Here is a 22,643-nt window from a genome sequence, read left to right as displayed (position 1 = left end):
TACAGTAAGACTTAAATGAGATGATTCATGTAACGCACTTGGACTCAGCATGCACTGAATACGTCTTAATGGGTTATTGTGGGTGGCCTACCGTTTTTTGGCCAAGGCTCCCGCTCTGAGTTCGGGGCTGGGCGGTGGATGCCATTGCGGGGGGATTTCCTTCCTCCCAGCTGCTTGCTGCCTCAGAGGCGGCCACAGGCCGAGGCCCTCTCTGCTGGCCCTGTCTCCACTCTAACCCGTCTCCCCTGCTCGGCCCTCCAGGTGCGCTATAAGGAGGAGTTTGAGAAGAACAAGGGCAAAGGCTTCAGCGTGGTGGCAGACACACCCGAACTCCAGAGAATCAAGAAGACCCAGGACCAGATCAGTAACGTACGCTCCCCTGCCCGCCACGGTGCCCACGCTGACCCGCCGCCCTCCCTCCTCGCCCCCTCCCTGCCGGCCTGGCAGGCGTGAGAGAGGCCGGTTCTCCGCTGCCCCTGCTCTTCTGGGCGTGCCTGGGTGGCAGCTGTTTGAGCAGAGGGAAGAAAAGGTCTGGGATTCCCAGAAGCTTTTTTTTCTGTGTACCCTCATATTTCTCTGCTTTACCCTGGCATTTCTACCATGAAAGCACTATTTTTTTTTATGCAGTGGTGGGGGAGGGTGTACAGGGAGGGCCTATGTGCTAATCACTCCCCAGCCTCTCTGAAGTTTTTCTGTTGTTTCCCCCCCGGCTATGGTGGGTGTCAGGGTCCAGGCTGTTTTGTCTAAGCACAAAAGTCATAACTGGGTGGCAGGAGTAGGGTGGGGCCAGCTCCCACCCCCTCCCCGCTCCTGTCTGTCTCTGGGTGCTGATATTGCAGTATTTCCGCCCTCCCTCGGCCTCCACCCCCACCTCGGCTTGCTCTTCCTTCCTGTGTAAAAACCCCAGCCGGCTTTGCTGGCTGGCCCCATACCCTCTGGTCTGGCCTTCCTGGGCTGGGGATGGTCAGCAGTGTCTGCCTATGGCAGCCCTGGATATAGAGTGGGCAGTAGATTGATGGGACCATGGCACCTGTGGCTGGGGATAGGAATTGGTTTCCTGCTTGGCAGAGCCACGGACTAGCAGCCCATGTGTATCTGGGTTCGTGGGGAAGCTCTGGGGGGTTTTGGGCATGTGGGGGTGGAGACTTGCTGTGAGCCACAAGCACAGAGCATGGGCTGCAGACCCGTGACCCAGAGTCCTGGGGTACAGAGTTGCAGCATGTGGCCAGCCAGCCTCTACTGGGAGGTCCTACAAATGGAAGCCTGGGCGAACGATTGCCTTTATGTCTAGAACAGAAGGGAGTTGGCAAGTTGGCCAATGTCACTGAGGGCCTGGGTTTCAGGTGGTCCACCTGGCACCCATCCCCAGGATCCACATCCCTCCCCATTCCTCCTCCCCGGCCTGAGGTGTGGGGGTGGGGAGAGTGGGGGTGGGGGTGGGGTGCTGTGCTCCACAGTGGCTCAGGTGGGTTTCAGAGTCTAGGCCAGGAGAACCATGCTCAGGACCCTGGCTTTTAAACTTTGCAACCTACGATATGAAGTACATTTCACTTTAGTGACCCTCCAAACAGGCGTGCTTATTTATTTAGAGAGAAAACCAAATCAAAGCTTTCATGAAAGAGCCCTTACTACTTGGAGAGCCTTTAGATATTTTCCATTCTATTTTATTTTGTAAAGATGCCTACTGCAGACTTAACTAAATGGGTAGCTAAGTGGGTTTTGCAACAAGACTGTTAACCTATAGTTTGAAATTTGTGGCTTGAGGAAATGGGAGCGCTTCCCTTGGGCTAGGAGGACTCTAATTCACCCTCCTCAACACACACACACACACACACACACACACACACACACACACACACAAATAAAGCCTGTTTCAGTTGCTTCTTTAGAAGCCAGGGTCTGGCCTCATACCCTAGAGCTTCCCTGCCTAAGCTGCCCAGACCCTCAGAAGGGTAAAGAGGGTTAAAGACCTCTGTCTCTTCTAGCTCTCCACATGGCAAGTGTGAGGGAGGGGGAAGCCTTGGGCAATGGGGAAAACCTGGAGTGGCTCACAGAGCTGGAATCTTGACTCTAGTCTCGGGGCCTTTCATTGTGAGGACACATGCTCTCATCTACAACCCCAACACCCCAGCACATTCATTCATTGCTTCCAGTCTGTGGGTTTTAGAGGCAGAAGACAAGCAAGCCCAGTCATCCCTGTCTCCCTTTCTGGAAGGCTTCCAGAATATTCCATACCCAGTTATTGGAGGTGTTACTGAGGTGCTCTGGTAACAACTCACTGTGGCCAAGACATCTACACCTAAGGAGATAACCATCTTATCATTAATCACTGGGCTGCAATTAGCTGATTGTACTCGGCTCTGAGGTGGAGGAGGTAACTTGAACCTGACCAGGTTTTGCTTTTGCAGCTTTAGCTAGGACATCTGAGGTGGACCGCAAAGCTGGAAGACTCCCGTGTCAGGCTCCCTGCATGGAGCCTGCTTCTCCCTCTGCCTGTGTCTCTGCCTCTCTCTCTCTCTTTCATTTTTAAAAATCTTAAAAAAAAAAAAAAAGATTATTTATTTATTCATGAGAGACACCGAGAGAGAGAGAGACACAGGCAGAGGGAGAAGCAGGCTCCCTCTGGGGAGCCCGATGCAGGACTTGGTCCCAGGACCTGCGGGATCACGACCTGAGCCAAAGGCAGATACTCCACCACTGAGCCACCCAGGTGCCCCAAGATTTTATTAGAGAGAGAGAGAGAGAGAGTGCACGCACACCCACGAGTAGAGAGGGGCAGAAAGAATCTGAAGCCGACTCTGCACTGAGTTTGGAGCCAGATGCAGGGCTTGATCTCACAACCCTGAGATCATGACCTGAGCTGAAACCAAGTCAGACTCTTAACCGACTGCCAGCCAGATGCCCCAATGTGGGAAGATTTTTTGAAAATGCAGGCTCACAGGCAGGCTCTGCATAGGTTGCCTGATTGAGCATCTCTGGGAGTGGGGCCCAGGAACCAGCATTTTATTTCATTTAAATTTTTAAAAAATATTTATTTATTTATTTATTTATTTATTTATTTATTTATTTGAGAGAGACGGCAGTGAGAAGGGCAGAAGGAGAGGGAGAGAATCCCAAGCAGACTCCTTACTGAGTGGGGAGCCCGACCTGAAGCTCCATCCCATGACTCTGAGATCATGACCTGCGCCGAAATCAAGGAACCAGTATTGTAAACACATTTGCTGGGTTTCTGTGGTGCTCAGTGAAGTTTGAGAACCATTACTTAAAAGCCTGAAAAAGCTACACCCAGCCCTAAGTCAGAGAGTGCCAGACCTGGCCACATCCCCAGACTCTAAGGGAACCTGAAACCATGCTTAGAGTCATTGTTAAGGTGTCCCAACCTCCAGAAGAGTTTTGGCAAAAATAGTGTTTAGAGAGCCACACCTTTTGGTTTGCATCCAGAATAGTGTCCTAGATGTAGTTTGTCCCTCACCTCTGCGGTCAGTACCCAAAGACTCCTAGCTATTTCCAGAGAGGTCAGACCATCTGGCATAGAGATGGGATTTGCCTCCCCGGAGGAATATACTCCAGATTAGAGGATTTACAAGCAAGAACATTTTGAAAAAGTATCTGGTCTCCCCAGGTGGTGTTTAAAGGCTTTGGATGTGTGCAGTCTATGATTCCTCAGATCAATGTTGTCAATATAATTATCATTCCTGTAAAGGCAGACCTGCCTGCTTTCCACATTGTGGCTAAAGAAGAGGCAGGGAGTAAAGCTTTGGTTGAAAAGTTGGGCCATTAATTGTCTGGTACTGAGAATGTGTGAAAATTTTTGAGGTGGGGTGCTCGTAAGTTATGCTTCTGAGGTGACTGTGTCTTCGTTAAAGGCATGCAAAGGGTTGAGAGGCCAGGGCCTCACATTCTGGAATGTAGTGTATCCTTCTGGACTCCTGGCCTTTGGTCATGAGCTCTAATGGCTGTAATGCACTAGGACATTTTCATGACTGAGACCCTTTTATGGGAACCCCTGCCTCCCAGTAGAGAAGCTCTGCTTTTGTTTACCCACATATCTGCTTATATATTGATTTTCTATCTACAATTCTGTGTTTTCTGTGAAATGTAACACCCAGTAACACACACAGTGAACACCTGCGTGCATACTCACCGTGCAAGTCAAGAAACATTACCGAACTCCTCTTCCCCCCTGCCCAAACTCCCTTTTAAAATAGAGTTTTTAAAGTGCTAAAAACCTTACTCTCATGCAGCGAGTACCTATCATATATTTCACTGAATTCTGTGGGAGGATAGGACAGGCAGATGTGAGGCCTAGCAAGTGAAAGAAAGTGCTGGATACAATTAGACACAGAACTGGTTAGTGCCCTGCCATTATCAGCAGAACTGGGTAATGTTCTACAGGACCATAAAGCCATAAACTTTGGGAATGAATATCTTTGCCACAGGCAGAAATGCAAAGCATTTCTAACAGTGAAAAATAATTAGCAGCACATATTCTGTAAGCTTCCGTCTTTAGAGGCTGGGCCTAATTGGTAGTAAATAGTAAAGTCAAACAAAAATTCTATGTCCAGGGTCAAGTGACCTGGAGACAGGCTTGTGGAATAGCCCTAGTGTAGTTTTTGAAAACATCTGCTGTGTTTTTCTTTTTCTAATTTTAATATGCAACTATGCATTCCTAAGCACCATAGTTTTGTTTTCCATGACTTTGAACATATACTAGTTATTCTTGTTGTGTCTTACTTCCTTTGGTCAACAGTGGGTTTAAAATTCATCTACATATTTGCGTGTAGCTATAGTCATTCTTCTTCATTGCTGTATATAGTATTCAACTTGATGCTTATACCACATTTTATTTATTCTGGTGTTGGACATTAGATTGCTTCCACACGCTGTGGATGTTCCCATACATATTCCCTGGTGTATGTGTGGAGTGGAATTTGCTGGGTCTTAGAGTTTATGATCCTTCCACCTTACCAGATAATACTGATCTATTTTTCAAGTGGTTGTACTGACTTAACTTCCTGCCAGCAGTGATGAGTTTCCATTGCTCTCCATTCTTAGCCTTACTCACTTTAGCCATTTTTAAAAATATATCTTATTTATTTATTCATGAGAGACACAGTGAGAGAGGCAGACATAGGCAGAGGGAGAAACAGGCTCCCTGTGGGAAGCCCGATACAGGACTCAATCCCGGGACCCTGGGATCATGACTTGAGCCATGCTCAAGCACTGAACCACCCAGCTGCCCTCACTTTAGCCATTTTGATTGGGTGTAGTGGTATCTTATTGTTTTTTTTTTTTAAGATTTTATTTATTTATTCATGAGAGACAGAGAGGTAGAGACACAGGCAAGAGGGAGAAGCAGGCTCCATGCAGGGAGCCCGACTTGGGGCTCGATCCCGGGTCTCCGGGATCATGCCCTGAGCTAAAGACGGCACTAAACCTCTGAGCCACCCAAGCTGCCCTGGGGTTTTAATTTGTACTTCTCTGATGACTAATGAAGGTGAACACAGGTTTACATTTGTTTTATAAACAAAATATCGTTAGTCTGTAATAGGGAACAGTATTGCATGGTAGCTGAGAAGTAAGGATGTGATATTAGAGCTGGATTCTGATAACCCACCACTTACCCACTCTGAGCATTGGTTTCCCCATCTATAAGAAAAATGGGGTTGATAGTGACACGTAGTTGAGGGCTGGTGGAGAAAAGGAAATGAGTCATCTGTGTAAGGGCACAAAACAGGCCCTCAAAAAGTGGGAGACATTGTTATAAAAAATAGCCCCTGCTCAGTGAGTGGATGATTCCATTCAGAGCCCACGTTCCCTTGCTGACCATGATGTAGAATCATGTGGCGGCATCGTGCAGTGTCAGGCCTTTGTTTTCCGCCATAATCAGGAGGCCAGGGGTTCAGAAAACAGAACATTGGCTAGCAGAGAAAAGGAGTTTCTTGATTTAGCTTTGGGATGGACCCTCCGCTAGTCATCCCGGAGTCCTGGCTAGCAGGGGCATGCGCCTCTCCACCTGCGCGCTCTTGCATCTTCTGGGCATAGGACGGGGTTCAGGGGACCCATGACAGTTCTTAAGCTGAGGCCATACTGACACCTCTGGGCTTCTGGTGACCCCTAGCAGGGCTCTTGGGAGATCAAACTGCCGACCGTGGAGCAGGGACCAGCCAGACCCCAGAGTCTGGAAAATGTTTCTTTCCCTTTCAAATATGCTAGCTAGTTATTTATTTATTTATTTATTTATTTATTTATTTATTTATTTATAGATTTTATTTATTTATTAGAGAGTTATAAGCACGTGTTATAAGCAGGGGGAGTGGCAGAGAGAGAGAGAAGCAGGCCCCTGCTCAGCAGGGACCCCAATGTGAGGCTAGATCCCAGAACCCCAGGATCATGACCTGAGCCCCAAGGCAGGCACTTCAACCGACCGAGCCCCCCAGGTGCCCTCCTAGCTTCCCTTTAGTGTACCTATTTGCTTCTCACACCATTCAGCCAGTCGGCAAAGAAAAACACAATTTTCTCATATTGCCGTGGAAGGGAGGAAGAGGAAATGGAGTGTAGTGGCATCTTATCCCAGTTGGCTCGGACAGAGGGGCTGTACCCCACTTTTTTCATCCCCCTTATCCCTACCGTACTGCCTCTCCTCTCAAAGTTAGGGTGACCTTATCGTCATCATCCCTGTTGCGAGTGAGAGGCGCTACTCAGATTTCTTCCACAACAGAAGTCATGAAGTGGGACGAGTGGCGGACTTGGGTGTCTGGTCACCATGCTCCGCACCTGCCCCCAGAAAAGGGCCCATCTAGCTGTGACTCTGTCCCTGTGTCACCAGCCTCAGCCCTTACCCAGTAATGAAAGCTCTATCTTGGGAAGTCATTTAACTTCTGAGCACATTTTCCTCTGTAAAGTGGGAATTAAAGTGTACCTGTCCAGCTTCTTTATGAGGGGGTGATTATCACCCGGGCCGAGGGAGATAATGTGCAAAGGGCCTTTATGCACTCAGTGTGAATGACGGAGCAAATGTGAAGGTTATTAATATTAACAGTAACAGGTGGTGTGTACCTTGGTGGGGGTGGGGTTCTCTTGTGTTCCGGCTGCCACGACTCCAGCCATCTGACGCAGCTGGCCCTAATTTTATAAATATTTACTCCTGTGTAGTGACTTTGTAAGGAACAGGATTGATTCTCCCAGCCACTTGTGGAAACACACGTGTCCATACCTGCTTTCAGCTTGTGAGAGAGTCCAGTTTGGTTCCTAGACCTGGTCCGGAGCCTCAAGACCTCCTGGGAACAGATGGTACCAGGCCCTTGTTTACAGAGCAAGAAACTGAGGCCCAAAGGGGTGGAGACTCTCCCAGGGTCACATGAGTTAGCAAAAAACTGATGATCTTCCGGGGATGAGGCAGGGGTGGGGAAAGGACTGAATTTCTAGGACACTGATGGGGGACACTAGGCATTGGGCCTTGGTATGAAAAAGGAGCTGGGACTGACATATCCTCTCCCCAGGGCTCACCATCACCCTCCACACCCTGAGAAGGGGGCTGTCACACAGGGAAGCCGGGCCCCCAGCTGTAGGGACGCCTGCACGCACCCCCCCCACCCCGCTTCTACACATGCACTTCCCCTCCCCTGCTCACTGACTCCCCGGTTTAGGCCTCTTTTCTTTCACAGAAAGTAAACACAGGAAGCTGACCTTTCTAACCCCTAGGACAAAAGTCGGAAGGGCAGTTGCCTTGTGAGCCTAATGACCTCAGGAGGGGTGGCCCCTCTTTGTCGCTCCCCCATCACCAGTGGACTAGGATCACTGAGGGAGTGAAGCTCGGGGACACTCGCCTTTTGCTCTGTCTTAGGAATTTGAGAGCAGGCCCCTGGCCTTGTGTCTGAAAACTTCCCTCTTGAGTGCCCTTCCAAGCAGGAGTTAGGGGAATCCGTGGGTTTCCAGGCTGGCCAGGCCTAGCTGCCTCCCCGTGAGGGATGCACTCAGCCCATTTCACCACAGGGGTGTGGGTCCCTGCTGGGGCATGAGAGGAAAGGGCTGGTCCTGCCCAGCCCCTAAGTGAGGCTTCGCTGCTGCCCTGCCTGTCTTCCCAGCCCAGGCTGTGGTGAGTGTCATTTAGCCAGTAGAAGCAATGGGGTGTTCTAAACGGCCGCGCCTGCAGACCTTTAGCCCAGCTATTAAGTGTGAGCCCCGCCTGGCCAAATGTTAACTCTTGCTCTCCTTGCAAAGTGAATGCCAAGGAGTGGGAGAGAAGGCAGCAGAGAAAGTAGGAAGAGATGGCCAAAAGGCACTGCCCTGGCCTGGGACAACTCCCATCAGGCCTTGAGGCACAGAATCACTGGTTCCTTCTGCTCCAGATAACAGGGCAGGCTGTGCTCTTCTCCCTTCCTTGACAAAGAGGGAGGATCCTGCATTTGTGGTCCCACAGCGTGGGGTCCTCAGTAGAGCTCTGTGAGGTCAGGTCCACAGAAGCAGAATTGCCTAATGATTAAGAGAATCTGCATGATCTTGAGCAACTCACTTAGCTTGTCAGTGCCTTCGTGTCCTTCTTATCTGTTCAGTGGGGAACCCCTCATCGTTGCTGACAAGCCTGTGACGTAAAACACCTAGTGCAATGCCTGACACCCAGCAGGTACTCCGTGAACAGGTGTTTTTGTCATCCTCCAGCAAGGCCTGAGGTCGACACCGATGTTCCATTTTACAGAGGTGGAAACTGAAGCCCAGCAAGGTTAAGTAGCATCTCCAAGAAGCTCCGACAAGAATCTGGTTCTCTCTGCCTGTGGCCCTCGGCGAGTCTCCTCTCCTGGGAGCTAGTAGATGGCAACAGGAAGGGAGATTTGGTCCATCTGCTAGAAGTCCTTCACCCAGTACCTTTCTGCCGCTGCAGATAAAATACCACGAGGAGTTCGAGAAGAGCCGTATGGGCCCCAGCGGGGGCGAGGGCGTGGAACCTGAGCGCCGAGATTCGCAGGACAGCAGCAGCTACCGGCGGCCCCAGGAGCAGCAGCAGCCGCCCCACCACATCCCAGCCAGCGCGCCAGGTGAGCCTGAGGCCTGTGGCAGCAGAGGGCCCGAGACCAGGCCAGCCGTGGGCTGGGGAGGATGCTGGAGGGGATCCCCATGTCCATGCACACCTGTACCTGTGCTCACACAAAGTCTCAGGCCCCATCCCAGCAGGGCCATGGGCACCAGGGGCAGGGTCTGTGCTGGGTCCCGGTGTGTTGCCAGAGATCCAACCCCCCCCACCCCCCCGTTAGAGTACACGACACCAGATGTGCACACACACACAGATGAGCCTTTGAGAAGTGGGGGCTGAGCAAGGTTGTGGGGGTGGAAATGCATGATGGGGGCTTCGCAGGGGAAGAAGGGGGCTCCGGGAGGGATTGGGTTTGGCAAGATGGTTTCTGAATCCCGTCTCCCCCCTCCATCATCCAGTTTACCAGCAGCCCCAGCAGCAGCAGGTGGCACAGTCCTATGGTGGCTACAAGGAGCCCGCGGCCCCAGTCTCCATACCACGCAGCGCCCCAGGCGGGGGTGGGGTGAGTAGCTCCGGCCAGAGGGAAAGAGCCTGGAGCTGGGAGGTCAGGGGTTGAGGGAGGGGGTGGGGTCAGAAGCCTGAGGAGGCCAGAGGTAGCTGGGCCCAGAGACATAGCTCCTAGATTCTCCTTAGAAATCCACCCAGGAGTCCTGGCTTCCCCTGACCCTTGACCCCAGCTCCTGTTGTCCACTGCAGGTGATAGGGATCACAGCCTTTGAGCAGGGGATGTGTGGTTAGTGGACAGAGCCCTGGGTTGGGATTGGGGCCCAATGTTCCAGCTCTGGGTGTATCTTGGGTACCTTTCCAGCTCCCCAGGAGCACAAGAAGCACCTTTCTGTCCAGGGCCTTCCAAACCTTGGCACCACTCCCCAGTCTTCATGAGGGTGACTCCCCCCAACACGTCCTTCAGATCTCAGCTTGCCCCTGCCTCTGAAGGGTTCTCCCAAACCACGCCCCCAATTGTCAAGTAGGTCTCCCCTGACATCTTTATTACTCCACCCTGCTGGTTTTCTTCAGAGCACTATTCCCAACTCAAAACTGTTCTGTCTGTGAACTTCAGTTGCATCCCCTGCTGGATTTGAAGCTCTGTGCAGGCAGGCAGTGTCCTTTTGGTTCAGCTACTCTGAGCCAGGCACAGAGTGGGCACTCACTGACATTGCCAAGTTAGTGATGAGCAGAGTGGGACAGGTGTCAGGATCAGGCTTACCAGTCCTTAGAGCTGAGGTCCTCCAATGAAGGGCATTCTGAGCCACCCATACTGAGCTCCTGGCTGAGCTTGGCTCTTCTGTGCTTGGTTCCTGGGAATTCAAAGTAGCTCATGTAGGAGCAGGAGAGACATGCTTAGAGAAGTAAAATAGCCCGAGATACAGGCCTTCCTGGAGCCTCATGCTCTGGACACAGGGCAGTAAACAAGGGAGTGGCCATGCTGTGTGAGGTGCTGGGCAGGACGGAGAAGTCATCTGTAGGATAAGATTCTAGATAGGCCAGCCAGTCCTTCAAATACTTGCTAAACCTGTCTTGGACATGAGGGATTTGTCTCTGAATAAAAGACCACCATCCTGCAATCCTGGAGCTTATATTTCAGTCAGGGAGACAAAAAGGCAAAAAGTAAGTAGGTATATAATATAAGGTCGGATAGAGGCACATGCTGTGAAGAAAAATATGGCAGGGCAATGTGAGGGAAAGCAGCAAAGTCCTCAACAAGATGAAAGAGTGAGTGGTTGAGGAAGAACAGCAACTGCAAAGGTCCTGGGGTCAGCAGGAAGGCCAAAATGGTTAGGAGGGAGGAGGGTAGGAGATAATGTCAGATCATGCAGGGACTTGTAGGCCACAGGAATGCCTTTGTGATTGCCGAGCTATGCAGAGTGACAGGTTCTGATTTATGTTTTTTTTAATTTTTATTTTGTATTTATTTTTTTTAAGATTATTTATTTATTTATTCATAGAGACACAGAATGAGAGAGAGAGAGGCAGAGACACAGGCAGAGGGAGAAGCAGGCACCATGCAGGGAGCCCAACGTGGGACTCGATCCAGGGTCTCCAGGATCATACCCTAGGCTGCAGGCGGCGCTAAACCACTGAGCCACCTGGGCTGCCCGATTTATGTTTTTTTAAAGGGTCACTCTGGGGTGCCTGGGTGGCCCAGTCAGTTAGCGTCTGCCTTGGGCTCATGATTCATGATCCTGGGGTCCTGGGATTGAATCCCACATTGGGCTCCCTGCTCAGTGGGAAGTCTGCTTCTCCTTTATCTCTGTCCTTCCCCTCTGCTTGTGCCTGTTCTCTCTCTTTCTCTCTCTCTTGCATAATAAATAAAAAGAGTGAAAAATAAAGGATCACTCTGACGGCTGTGTGAGAAGAGGCAACAGAAGGTTGAGGGTGGAAGCAGGGAGATGAGGGAGGAGGCTGTCGTAGGATGGAGGCGTAGCTGGTGGCAATTCAGCCTAAGAGATAGAGGCAGAGTTGGTGATAAGAGACCAAGGTCACTTTGTGGGGGGTGGGGGGGGGTGACCTCTTATGCCACACACAGCCTTTGCGGCTGATGGATCTGGCTTCTGCTGCTTGAAAGAAAGTTTGCAATTTGGTACTGGGGTGCCAGGCTAGCTCAGTCAATAGAGCATGTGACTCCTGATCTCAGGGTCTACATTAGGTGTAGAGATTACTGAAAAAATAAAATCTTGGGATCCCTGGGTGGCGCAGCGGTTTGGCGCCTGCCTTTGGCCCAGGGCGCGATCCTGGGGACCTGGGATCGAGTCCCACATCGGGCTCCCGGTGCATGGAGCCTGCTTCTCCCTCTGCCTGTGTCTCTGCCTCTCTCTCTCTCACTGTGTGCCTATAAAATAAAATACTTTAAAAAAAAATAAAAAATAAAATAAAATCTTAAAAAATAAATAGAAGGAAAAAAAATTGGTGTTCAAGAGCGTGGGACACCTCTGAATGCTTAAAAGCCAGGGAGTGACATGATCAGGTTTGCAGTTTGGAAAGATCCCCCTGAGATGACAGCGGATGAACAGATCAGAGGCCAGAAACAGAAGGGCTGAGCAGGGGTCCTAGTGGAGTGGGACTGTGGGTGTACACCTGGGAGGTCCAGAGGGGCTCCTCCAGTCCCGGGTCAGTCTGCATTCAGGTCCCAGGGCCCGGGCTGGGGAGACCACAGAGGCTGAGCTGACCCTCCAGAGACAAGTCCATGTAAAGGGCGGTGAGGACGTTCGAATCGGGCCCTCGTCTAAGACCACAGGAGGACTGCAGGTGCTTCGCTGGCCGTTTCCTAGGCCGGGGCTTCAGCGGACGATTTTGGCTGAGGTTTGAGGGTGGAATCTCTTGTGTCACCTGGAGATGTTTCTCCCCAGAATAGGTCTTGAAAACACTACCGAGCCCTGTAGTCATTGGGCCTGCTGCATTCCTGTCGCGAGAGGTGGGGCAGAGCTGTGGCCGTTTCAGGCCCCGTCCTGGGCCTGGCCCTTAGTAGACGCCAGATAGTTGTGGAAAGGGTGGTGGGTCTCAGGTAGCGAGGCGCAGAGGAGAGAAAATTCGTGGCAGAGCCTGTCTGTCTCCCGGCCCCTGGTTCGGCCCCTGGGCCCCTGGTTCGTGACCCATCCAGGCTCTGTCCCATCCTGTGGGGGCAGAAGGAAGGGCCGGGCCAGGCCCCTGACTGTGTCCCCCACCCTGCAGAAGCGGTACCGCGCCGTGTACGACTACAGCGCCGCCGATGAGGATGAAGTCTCCTTCCAGGACGGGGACACCATCGTCAACGTGCAGCAGATCGACGATGGCTGGATGTACGGGACCGTGGAGCGCACGGGCGACACGGGGATGCTGCCGGCCAACTACGTGGAGGCCATCTGAGCGCCTGGCCCGGCCTCCCTGCCCCATCCGTCTTCAGTGCATTCCACGGCATCGCATCTGTCCTGGGCGTCACCTGTCCCCCCTTCAGTGTCTCTGTTTGTTTGTTTTGTTTTGTTTTAATCTGCGACAGCTTGTTTATTCCCACCCTCCTCCAGCTTTTGCCAACCGAAGCCTTGTTCTGCCACTTTCGCAGGCTCTTCCTCTGGCAGGTTTTCCCTTTGACCAACTTCTTGGTTTTCTCTCTGGATGGAAAAGGTGTGGACCTCTCCGGGGGAGGCTGAGGCACAGGGAGTGGGTCTGGAATTGGAGACCCATGGCTTCTCTCTTTCCTGCCCCCCTCCGATCTCCCTGCCCTCCTCACACACCCCAACTTTCCAGGACTCCTGGGGGAGGGGCTCCATACATTCCCAGAGTGGGACCCCACCACCCTTGCCCCTGGGAAGGGCTTGGCCTCTACTTCTCAAAGACAGGGCTGCTGCGCCCCCCCCCCTCCTCCCCCCCCCCCAGTCTCTAGGACCACAGAGGAGGGTAGGTTCCTGCTCTGGGATCCACTCGCCCCTCCTCATTCGTGTTCCTTCTCTCACTGTGATTTTGCTCTTGTGCCCACACACACGGCCATGTGGGCAAGGGGCTCCCCAGGAAGCACGGCTTGGGTCAAGTGCTCACCTTTCTTACTCTTAGGGACAGTTGCAGGAAGGAGGGGAACAGGGTGTTCTCTCCCACAGCCCTTTTCATTCCTCCACCCCCAGTCTCCTGGCCCCTGAGCTCTGGGTTAGGTAGGCCCCTCCCCACCCCCCTCCCCGTGGGAAGATGTCTCAGGCCTCCCACGGGCACCCCTCCTCGGCCCAGGGCCATGTGGACTGGAACTGTGCGAAGCCACAGGGCTTTGTGTCTCCAGGACTCCGCATGTGGAGGAAGGGGCGCGTCTGTGTCTGACGGGCTAGCTGAGCAAGCAGTCGGGGTCCGGGCCGCCGGGAGCCCCTGGGCTTCTGCGAGAGTTCACAGGAGCCGCCTCCCTGCCATGGCTTCCTCAGAACCCACAGTGGGGGAGGGCCCTGGGGGAGACACGTGCCTCGTGGTTTCTGTGGAGTGAAGATTCCTCCTTTCCTTCAATTGCCAAACAGCAGAAGCCCGCCCACCCCCTTCCCCTTCCAGAGTGCTGGCCAGAGGTAAGGGGGGTGGTCGTGGGGTTGGCGAGGCTGATGTTGGGGCCTACAGTTCGCTGGGGTCGGTGGGGCAGGCTTCGTGGCTCTAGGCCTCTTTCCCCCCATCTCTGTGTCCTGGGCTGCAGACCACCCTGTGTCACCCGCAGTGTGGGTGCCTCACTGCCCTTACCCACCATCTCCCCGCTAACCTAACGCCCCCTTGAAGCAGAGGGAGAAGGTCCCAGGCCTACAAAACTGGAAGCACAGACCCCGGGATGAGGAAGGGAAAGATGGTGCTATTTCCAAGTCCCTTCTCTCGTTCGCTGGTGGCTGTGACGACCCTTGCTTGGCTTTATTCATCTCTGGGCTCTCTCAGCATCCCTCTGGGCTTCCCCCTCCTGTCTTTGCCTCAGCCTCGACATCTTTGCCTCCTTGTCCCATTGGGGGAGGGAGGACCCTGCAGGCAGATGCGGCAATCAGGTCTTCACTGCTTGGGAGTCAACCTTGGAATATTTACCCCAAATCAGAAGGTTGAAGAAACGACTGTGGGGGGAGAACTCTCCCTGGCCCATCTCTCTTCTCTGGCCCCGACCTAGGCGAAGGCAGGTGGAGGGGCTTTATGTTGGACAATTTGGGAGCTGAAGGAGGCAGAGAAGGAGCAATCTGGGGAGCTTTGAGAAGGGGGCACCTGGCCATTACTTTTCCTCTTGATCTCAAAGCACAATTTGGATTTGGGAACCAAGGTCAGAGACCTGTCCTGTTGCAAGACCTGTGGTTGGGAGCCCGGTGAGGCGGGAGGAGAGCCTGGAGGAGCAAGAAGCAGCCTGTCTTCCCTTAGTTTAATTTTTCTTCCAAAACAAGGCAGGCCAGCCACTGGAATCTTGCTGCCGGCCACTCTGCTCCTCCCGGCCTAAAAATAGGGGACCTTTTTGTACACACCCCCAGAGAGAAGGACTGCCACACTGGTGCTGAGGGACTCAGAGGCTGCTAGGAGTCCTTGCTCCTTTCCAGAACCATCCATCCCTAAAAGAGCACAGAACTGAGGGCTGGGCCAAGTCCCAGGTCTTTTCTTACAGTTCACAAAGGTCTTTGGCCAATCTAATCCCAGGAAAGCAGATACATCAAAGCTAGAATGTGACTATAACTTTAGTGGACCAACCAATAAGAAAATACAAGAAGCCCAATAGTGAGAAAAGTGAATTTGTCACACTGCTTCCTATTCCTCATGTCCCTCCAGGGAAAACTATTGCTTAATTTCTGCCTTTTTCCTCTCACATATGCACTTTTGGGCCTTTTTATTTTTTATTTTTTAAGTAGCTGGAAAAAAAAAATACCACCCCACAAACCTGTATTTAAAAAGAAACAAATGACCATGTGAAATTTGCCTTTGTCCAAACATTTCATCCGTGTGTGTGTGCGTGTGTGTGTGTGTGTGTGTGTGAAGCCGTCCGTTCATCTTTTTATATGGGGTGGTTGTCTTTTCTTGGTCTGTTTGGTCCTCTCCCTCGTGGGCTTGTGCTTGGGATCAACTCTTTCTGGCCTGTTAATGATTCTCGACATTTGACTTGGACCACAAGTGAATCTTTCTCCTGGTGACTCAAATAATAAAAGTATAATTTTTACCTGCGGACTTGGTTTTCTCTCTGGCTCTGAAGTGCTGCTGTGTGTGCTGTGCATGTGCGCCATTACCCTGTGCCCCACTCCCCCGGGAGTCCTGCTGCCCCCCCCTTGAGGAGATGATGCCCAGTTGGAGAGCTGTCCGCCTGAATGGAGCAGCGGTCTGCTCTGCGATGGGGACTTGGCACCTACTTCCTTCTCGTGGAGAATTCTTCCTGCCAGTCTGCTCCTGGCTACAGTTTGAGGCCACCTTGGTGACATTTCCAGAAGCTTCCCTGATCTCCTTTGTCTCCCTCGTCCTGTCTGACTTCCTTAGTTTGACCCACCACTGTCTCTCCACGAGCCAGTGCACTCACGGGGCAGGTAATGGGTCTAAGTCCTCTCAATCTCCAGTGCCTGCCCTGGGCCAGGCTCATAGCTGTGAAACAAATATTTGTTGCACTAATGCATGAGCTCAGCCCAGGGATAGGAGCAGGTTTAGCCCTCTGCCACTGCCTGGGACACGGGAAGAGCTTGGTGCTGTGTGAGGAATGAAATGACAGGGAAAGTCTGGGTGGGGTAAGACATGGGATGAAGCCATCTTATGGGGGGGGGGGCATCTGGCAACCTAACCCACTCAGAAGCTGAATAACTACCACCATGTCCATCCCACTGGTGGGGTTCTGAAACCCGGGGAGGGCGTGGTTTGGTGGAAGTTGCACAGCCAGGGGCAGGGCCGGAGGTCTTAGGACCCCCAGTGCAATGCTCACAACAGCCTCAGGCCATGCCACCTTGCCCCGTGGGCCCTGCACCCATGCCCTTTGCACCTCTCATCTCTGTATCCACCTCCTGCTCTGTCCTTTGCTCCAGGTGCCCTGGGTCTGACCTCCCACCAGAGGGCCAGATGGCCTCTCCCTCTTCTGCGGGACTGGGAAGGGGACAGTGGTAGAGGAATCTGGAGCCGCCCCTCCCAGGATGGTGCTGCCAGTCAGCCTCCTGTCCAGGTGCTTTGCAGGGGGGGCATTTCCCACTTGGGGCTCAGGATGAAGGCATCCTCTGGCTTCAGGGGAGCAGCGGTGGAGGTGGAAGGGCCCTCTCTGAGCCTTGGTAATAGGGAGAAAGAAAGATGCGAGGGCTGCAGGGCTGCAGGGAGTGGTGCAGGGAGCATCGGAGGCCCCGGGTGGGATAATTAAAGACAGTGCCGACACCCACTCCCTCTCGAGCGGACTGAGCAGGCCGCCTAATATTTTCCCAGCAGAAGGGAATGAGTTGGCAAATCTTGCCTCCTGTTGGCCTGCCCCCTCTGTCTGCCGAGCAGCAGCCCTCCCTCCCTCCCTCCCTCCCTCCCTGGAGGCTTCATTCACCAGAGCGATTGGAGGGGGCAGTCAGCTTGGGAGGGAATCCTTGCCTCCACTCCACTCCCTGGTCACAGAAAGCTCTGGGCCCTACCTCCTGGGCACAAGCCAACAGGAGGGTTTCCAGACCCCCTTCTAGAAGCCGCCTCTAGCATGTGGAAGGGGGTCACTTATGCCCTCGCCTCCACACCCCCACCTGCTGGGCTTTCAAAAGAACTGTTTAGAGTCAAGGATATTCCCTCATTTTACAGAGAATAAGTAAAACATAAAAAGGCATAAAAACAACACAAGACATAATTGAGTACCCACCACCTAGATTAAAAAAATAAAACATTAATTCTCCATACCTCCCAGAAGGCCTCTCTTGAATTTGCACATCTAGACACTCTCACTGCACAGGAATGGGGTCCTGGGAGTTGGATGGTATGCTCTTCGGGTAGAACACTGTCCTGAGCTCCCTGAGGAGGACAAAGATTGTGGTGATGACCACAAAGAGCCTCGGAATAGCTGGAGGAGAGAACTCCGGGGCTCACAGTGTACGCGGAGTGATCTGAGCAGGGCAGGCAGGGCCGAGGGGGCATTTCAGGCTAACAAGGTGGGCCAGTCAGGGGGACAGGAGAAAAATATGGACTCCTGGGGCACCTGGGTGGCTCAGTGGTTGAGCATCTGCCTTTGCCTCAGGTCGTGATCCTGGGGTCCTGGGATAGAGTCCCCTATCAGACTCCCTGCAGGGAGCCTGCTTCTCCCTCTGCGTAAATCTCTGCTTCTCTCTCTGTGTCTCTCATGAATAAATAAATAACATCTTAAAAAGGGGAGGGGGGCAGCCCAGGTGGCTCAGCGGTTTAGCGCCACTTTTGGCCCAGGGTGTGATCCTGGAGACCCGGGATCGAGTCCCACGTCGGGCTCCCTGTGCATGGAGCCTGCTTCTCCCTCTGCCTGTGTCTCTGCCTCTCTCTCTCTCTCTCTCTCTGTGTCTCTCATAAATAAATAAAATCTTTTTTTTTTTTTTAAAGGACTATGGACTCCAGAGTGTGTAAGCCTGGTTGCCTAGGTTAAATCTTGGTCTCCCCCCTTCCAATGAAACATCAGGCAAATTCCTGACCATCTCGGAGCCTCATCTATAAACGGCTTGCAGGGAGGCTGAAACTATGGCCAGTGTGCAGCACCTGGCACAGCACAGGAATCGCCCACCCCAGGGGTGCCACCTGAGACTCAGAAGAGACCTCTGTCTATGTCCCTCCATAGCCTGACCCTTACCACTTGCCCATGGCTCACCCAACTCCCAGCCATTATTTTGCTGAGATCATTTGCCAGGGATGTGTTAGAGGAAAAAGGCAGAGACGGAAGGCAGTCAGGAGGCTTCATTCCTAGGGGATCCGGATAGAGATCAGATCTCCTCCTACGTCCCTATCATGCAGACTCCATTTAGATACAAAGAGGTGGGATTGGGTTCCTGGGGAGAAATTGAGCCTCTTCGCTACTGCCGGGTCTAAATCGAGCAGTGCCTTGGTTACCCCGCTCCCGGGCCTTGTGATTGGTTGGCTGGGGGGCGGCGAGGGGGGCGGCCAGTAGCTGCTGATGGAGCTGCAGCATCTTAGTCTCAGGCCTGGGAGGGGGAAGGGAGCGCAGTGGAGGGAGGAGGGAGCCATTTCTCTCCACTGGCTGCAACCTCCCAGCTCCCAGCTCCCGTCTGCCCGGAATCCAGAGGCCTCCTCAGCCCAGGACTCCATAATGCTGGATATTTTCATCCTGATGTTCTTTGCCATCATAGGCCTGGTCATTCTGTCCTACATTATCTATCTGCTCTAGTGGCCTGCAGCTGCGCCGGGAGCCCTCAGAACAGCTCAGGGGGAAAGGATGAAGCTGACTGGCCGAGCATCCTGCTTTGCTGACGCACCGGTGGATTTTTGCTTCTGGTCATTATTTCGGGTATTGATTCCAAAACAAAATTGAAAGAGATCTCGTTATCCTATTTTTTTTTTCTTCCTCAGATGCATTGATAGAGCCTTTCTCAGACCACTCTGAAAAGAATAAGAGATGCCAACCTCTTTCTTTGAGACCTAATTTAAAATAACGATTTTTTAAAATGAAAAAATAAAACCCCCAATGCGAAGGATTTTTAGATAGGACAGGTCGGGAGTGGTGTGCTTGGGGGGGTGGGACTATGATTTCCTAGTTTTTTTCTTCAAGTGAGGTGCTCCGGCTCCAAGTTATCTTTTTTTCCCCTCTCTCTCTTGGTAATTAAAGGTAAAACACATCTTTATATGTCAACAGAGTGGTTTGCAATTACGCTTCCTTGGTTGCATTAATTAGTGACTCATTTTCACTTGAAGATGAAGTGGCTAATGAAATGTACTTGGGGGTGGGGCCTGGGGGAGACCTGTCCATTCTTTCCCAGCTGTGGGGTTTGGTGGCCGAGAGAGAGGAACTACTTCATTTGTTAATCCATAGCCAATACTGGGCTGCTGATAGCGTCACCCTATTTCCATCTGAGTCTTGTTTCTGGGTTTCCCACAGCTCCCGGTCTCCAGTCCAGCCAGAGGCCTCTTATCAGCAGCAACAGTCCTGCTGCCCAGCAGACCTCTTCCAGAGCCTTCCGGATATGGCTAACCACCATCGAGCAAGGGGCTTTCTGAGCTCCAAGGCAGAGGCCCTCATCTGGGACCTCAGGAATTCGTGGGCATGGCTGGCAGATACTGTGTGTTCTAACTGTAGATAGAGGGTGTTGAGGCACAGAGCTGAAATGTAGACTCATTAAACTTACCATGGAGAACTGCTCAAATATTCATTCTTGACAGCCTTTCTTTAGGGTGTAAATGCAACATATGATGCTAGAACATGTTCTTTCCTTTCCGTTCCACACGTAGGGGGCCCCTTGTAAGTTCAAGAGCTCATCGTCTATCTTCATCTATGAAGCGGTCACTTTATCACTGTCTTTGCAGACTGCACCGTGTGAGCTTGTGTGGTATCCCTTGTCTCACTCTCCAGCCAGAAGGAACTTGTCGTTTGAATTTTTAAGATTTATCATAGTTTCTTCCACTCCATACCACTTGTGCCCCAGCTTCTCGTTTCAAGAGAGAAATTGTTACATAATCCTCATTGTTGTGACTAGCTGAATTATAAATTATAGAAATAGGGTAGCTATACATCATCTCACTTGTTATTTGGGGAAAAATCTCTCTCTTACTCCCAAATAAGTGTGTTTTTTTTTTTTTTTATATATTGTCAAATGTTCCTTGTCTGGAAAAAAAGCTTTCAACATATTTCTTTTTTTTTTTTTGTCCAATTAGGGTTGAAGAAACCATATATTTTAGAGTCCAGAGTAGATTGGGCTCCAAATCTGTAATACCCAGTCCTTTGAAAAGTCCATCATCATTGTTCTACATTTGATTTTCCTTTCTAGCTTAAAAATAAACCGGGAGAAAGATTAACTTAATAGTTTTTATTTATAATACTGTATTCAATTTCTATGTCTTAAAAGGAAGTGAAATTGAGGCACTACAATATATGATCCAATTAAAATGGAAAACTTGCGTTTTAAAATTCTGGCCAAGAAAAAACACTGCTCTAGAAGCATTGTCTTGGCAATAAATGAATGACCTTCAATAAGTCATTTAGCCTTCAGGGCTTCTGTTTATTCTGACAGATGAAAGGATTGGATTAAAAAATTGCTATTTATTTATTATGTTACTTATTAAATTTTAACTTAATTTTAATTTTAAAGTTCCCTTTTTCATTTTAAAATTCTACAATTCTAGGATGCATTATTTTTGGAAACCACACCTTTAAGGGCAGAATTCCTTCTTTTTTTTTTTTTTTTTAAGATTTTATTTATTCATTCATGAGAGACACAGAGAGGCAGAGACAGAGGGAGAAGCAGGCTCCTCGCAGGGAGCCCTATGTGGGACTCGATCCCGGGACTCCAGGATCACGCCCTGAGCCGAAGGCAGACGCTCAACCACTGAGCCACCCAGGCGTCCCTTCTTTTTTTTTTTTAAGATTTTATTTATTTATTCATAAGAGACACACAGAGGCAGAGACACAGGCAGAGGGAGAAGCAGGCTCCCTGTGGGGAACCCGATACAGGACTTGATCCCAGGACTCTGGGATCACGCCCTGAGCCACTGGTAGATGCTCAACTACTGAGCCGCCCAGGCGTCCCAGAGAACAGAATTCCTATGGAATAAACTTTTAAAATAGTTTATCAGTAGTTCGCTTTTCTGCTCTCTCCACATGACATTTTATAATGAAAACTCAACTGCAAAACTCTTTTGTTGGCACTACCAACCACACTGTGAGGAGAAAATGACAATATTTATTTACTCCAAATATGTGGCAGTGACAATTTGCCTAAGCCATTTAGGAAATATTAACATGTGCAGTCCTACGTGGTGGTAACATAAAGGTGATCTGACATGCTAAAGTCGAGAAGCATGGCTCTGAACATTAATACATTCAGGGATGATCTTTGGTTATCTGGGGAGTCCTTGACTTGACATGACATTTTCCACTAAAACATTCTTCTGACTCTTTAGCTAACTTTGTGTTTCAAACTAAATTTTTTTCTACTTCAAGGCAAGTGTCAGTGTTTTGGAGGGGTCCGAGTGACACAGTTCATTAGAGTGATATGACTCTTCAAGATTTAGTCTCTAATCAAGTTTGCTCTGAAGTCTTTTATGAGGTCAAGGCTCTTTAGCCTGTATTCATGCATAGTTGAAACCACTAAGCATTTCAATGAAAACAAGCAGCCAGTTTCAGTTATACCCCATTGACACATATCACTGGTATTGGGTGCAATGTAAGGACAGAAAGAGTGTCCATATTACTTATGAAATGTTATGGTTTTAAAAAAATAAGTGGCTATATTTTGGAAAAAAATCTTAGGACTTTGTGCCTATATCTGTGTTATAATATGCCAGTTGATAATAGAGTTTTATGGTGTTCATCATTTTGATATTTTTTAATTTCACATTTAAACTATTTGTATATTGGTATATATTGGCATCCTAATATGTAATAAAACACTGAAAAAAGTTACATCTGTAAAAGGAAGTTTTGTATAAATTTTATAAATTTGTCATGAGGCAATCCTGTCCTATAGAATGGGTATTGTACTTGGCCCACATCAATGCAGTCAAAACATCTCTAAATAATTGTAGATTACTTAGAAAAAATTAATATTTTTTATTACACTAATTTCTGCTTTCTTGACAAAAAATAGGGATTTGTATGAGAAAGTGATGTATTTTATTTCAGGAGAAAGAGGATATATTTTGAGAAACAGTTAAATAATGGAAAGATAAATGTTACTAAGTCTTGAACCACCTAAGACTCATTGTTCTGGGTATACAGAATCAAATCTAAACTTTTTGAGTTTGCAACTTGGCATGACATGATTTATTGAATTTCAAAAAATTTATTTGCTTTGAAGGGCTTAAATTGGCCTTATTCAGACTTCAGATCCCTTAAAAATATCATTTTAATTTTAAATTACTCAAGAAAAGGGAATTTCCCTTAATAAAAGACAAGCTTAGTGAAGTGAAAATTGTCTTTGTAGATTACATGCTTTGGCTTTATCACACTACAGATATTTGCTAAACCTAGAATGACCTCTTCTTCTTCTTCTTCTTCTTTTTTTTTTTTTTTTTTTAAGATTTTATTTATTTATGAGAG

At 50.1% G+C, this 22,643-nt stretch overlaps 1 protein-coding gene and 1 long non-coding RNA gene across 4 annotated transcripts in view; both read left to right on the top strand.

Moving 5' to 3' along the window:
* LASP1 (LIM and SH3 protein 1) overlaps window positions 1–15,649 on the top strand; it is a 52,501-nt gene extending 36,852 nt beyond the window's left edge. For all 3 annotated transcript variants that reach the window (XM_038547463.1, XM_038547464.1, XM_038547462.1), the window contains exons 4-7: window positions 262–369; window positions 8,882–9,035; window positions 9,430–9,533; window positions 12,701–15,649. In XM_038547463.1, the coding sequence (XP_038403391.1) occupies window positions 262–369; window positions 8,882–9,035; window positions 9,430–9,533; window positions 12,701–12,874 (540 nt within the window). In that variant the 3' untranslated portion in view covers window positions 12,875–15,649. The remainder of the gene's footprint in view (window positions 1–261; window positions 370–8,881; window positions 9,036–9,429; window positions 9,534–12,700) is intronic.
* Window positions 15,650–18,548: 2,899 nt separating this feature from the next.
* Window positions 18,549–20,401, top strand: LOC106559292. The gene is made up of 2 exons (XR_005364032.1): window positions 18,549–18,899; window positions 19,488–20,401. It is a non-coding gene; the product is annotated as an uncharacterized LOC106559292 (long non-coding RNA).
* The last annotated feature ends 2,242 nt before the right edge of the window (window positions 20,402–22,643 follow it).

The sequence above is a fragment of the Canis lupus genome, chromosome 9, assembly GCF_011100685.1.
Source record: "Canis lupus familiaris isolate Mischka breed German Shepherd chromosome 9, alternate assembly UU_Cfam_GSD_1.0, whole genome shotgun sequence".
Lineage (NCBI taxonomy): Eukaryota > Metazoa > Chordata > Mammalia > Carnivora > Canidae > Canis > Canis lupus.
The sequence above is the reverse complement of the archived record's forward strand: the minus strand, read 5'-3'. Positions and strand labels throughout refer to the sequence as shown.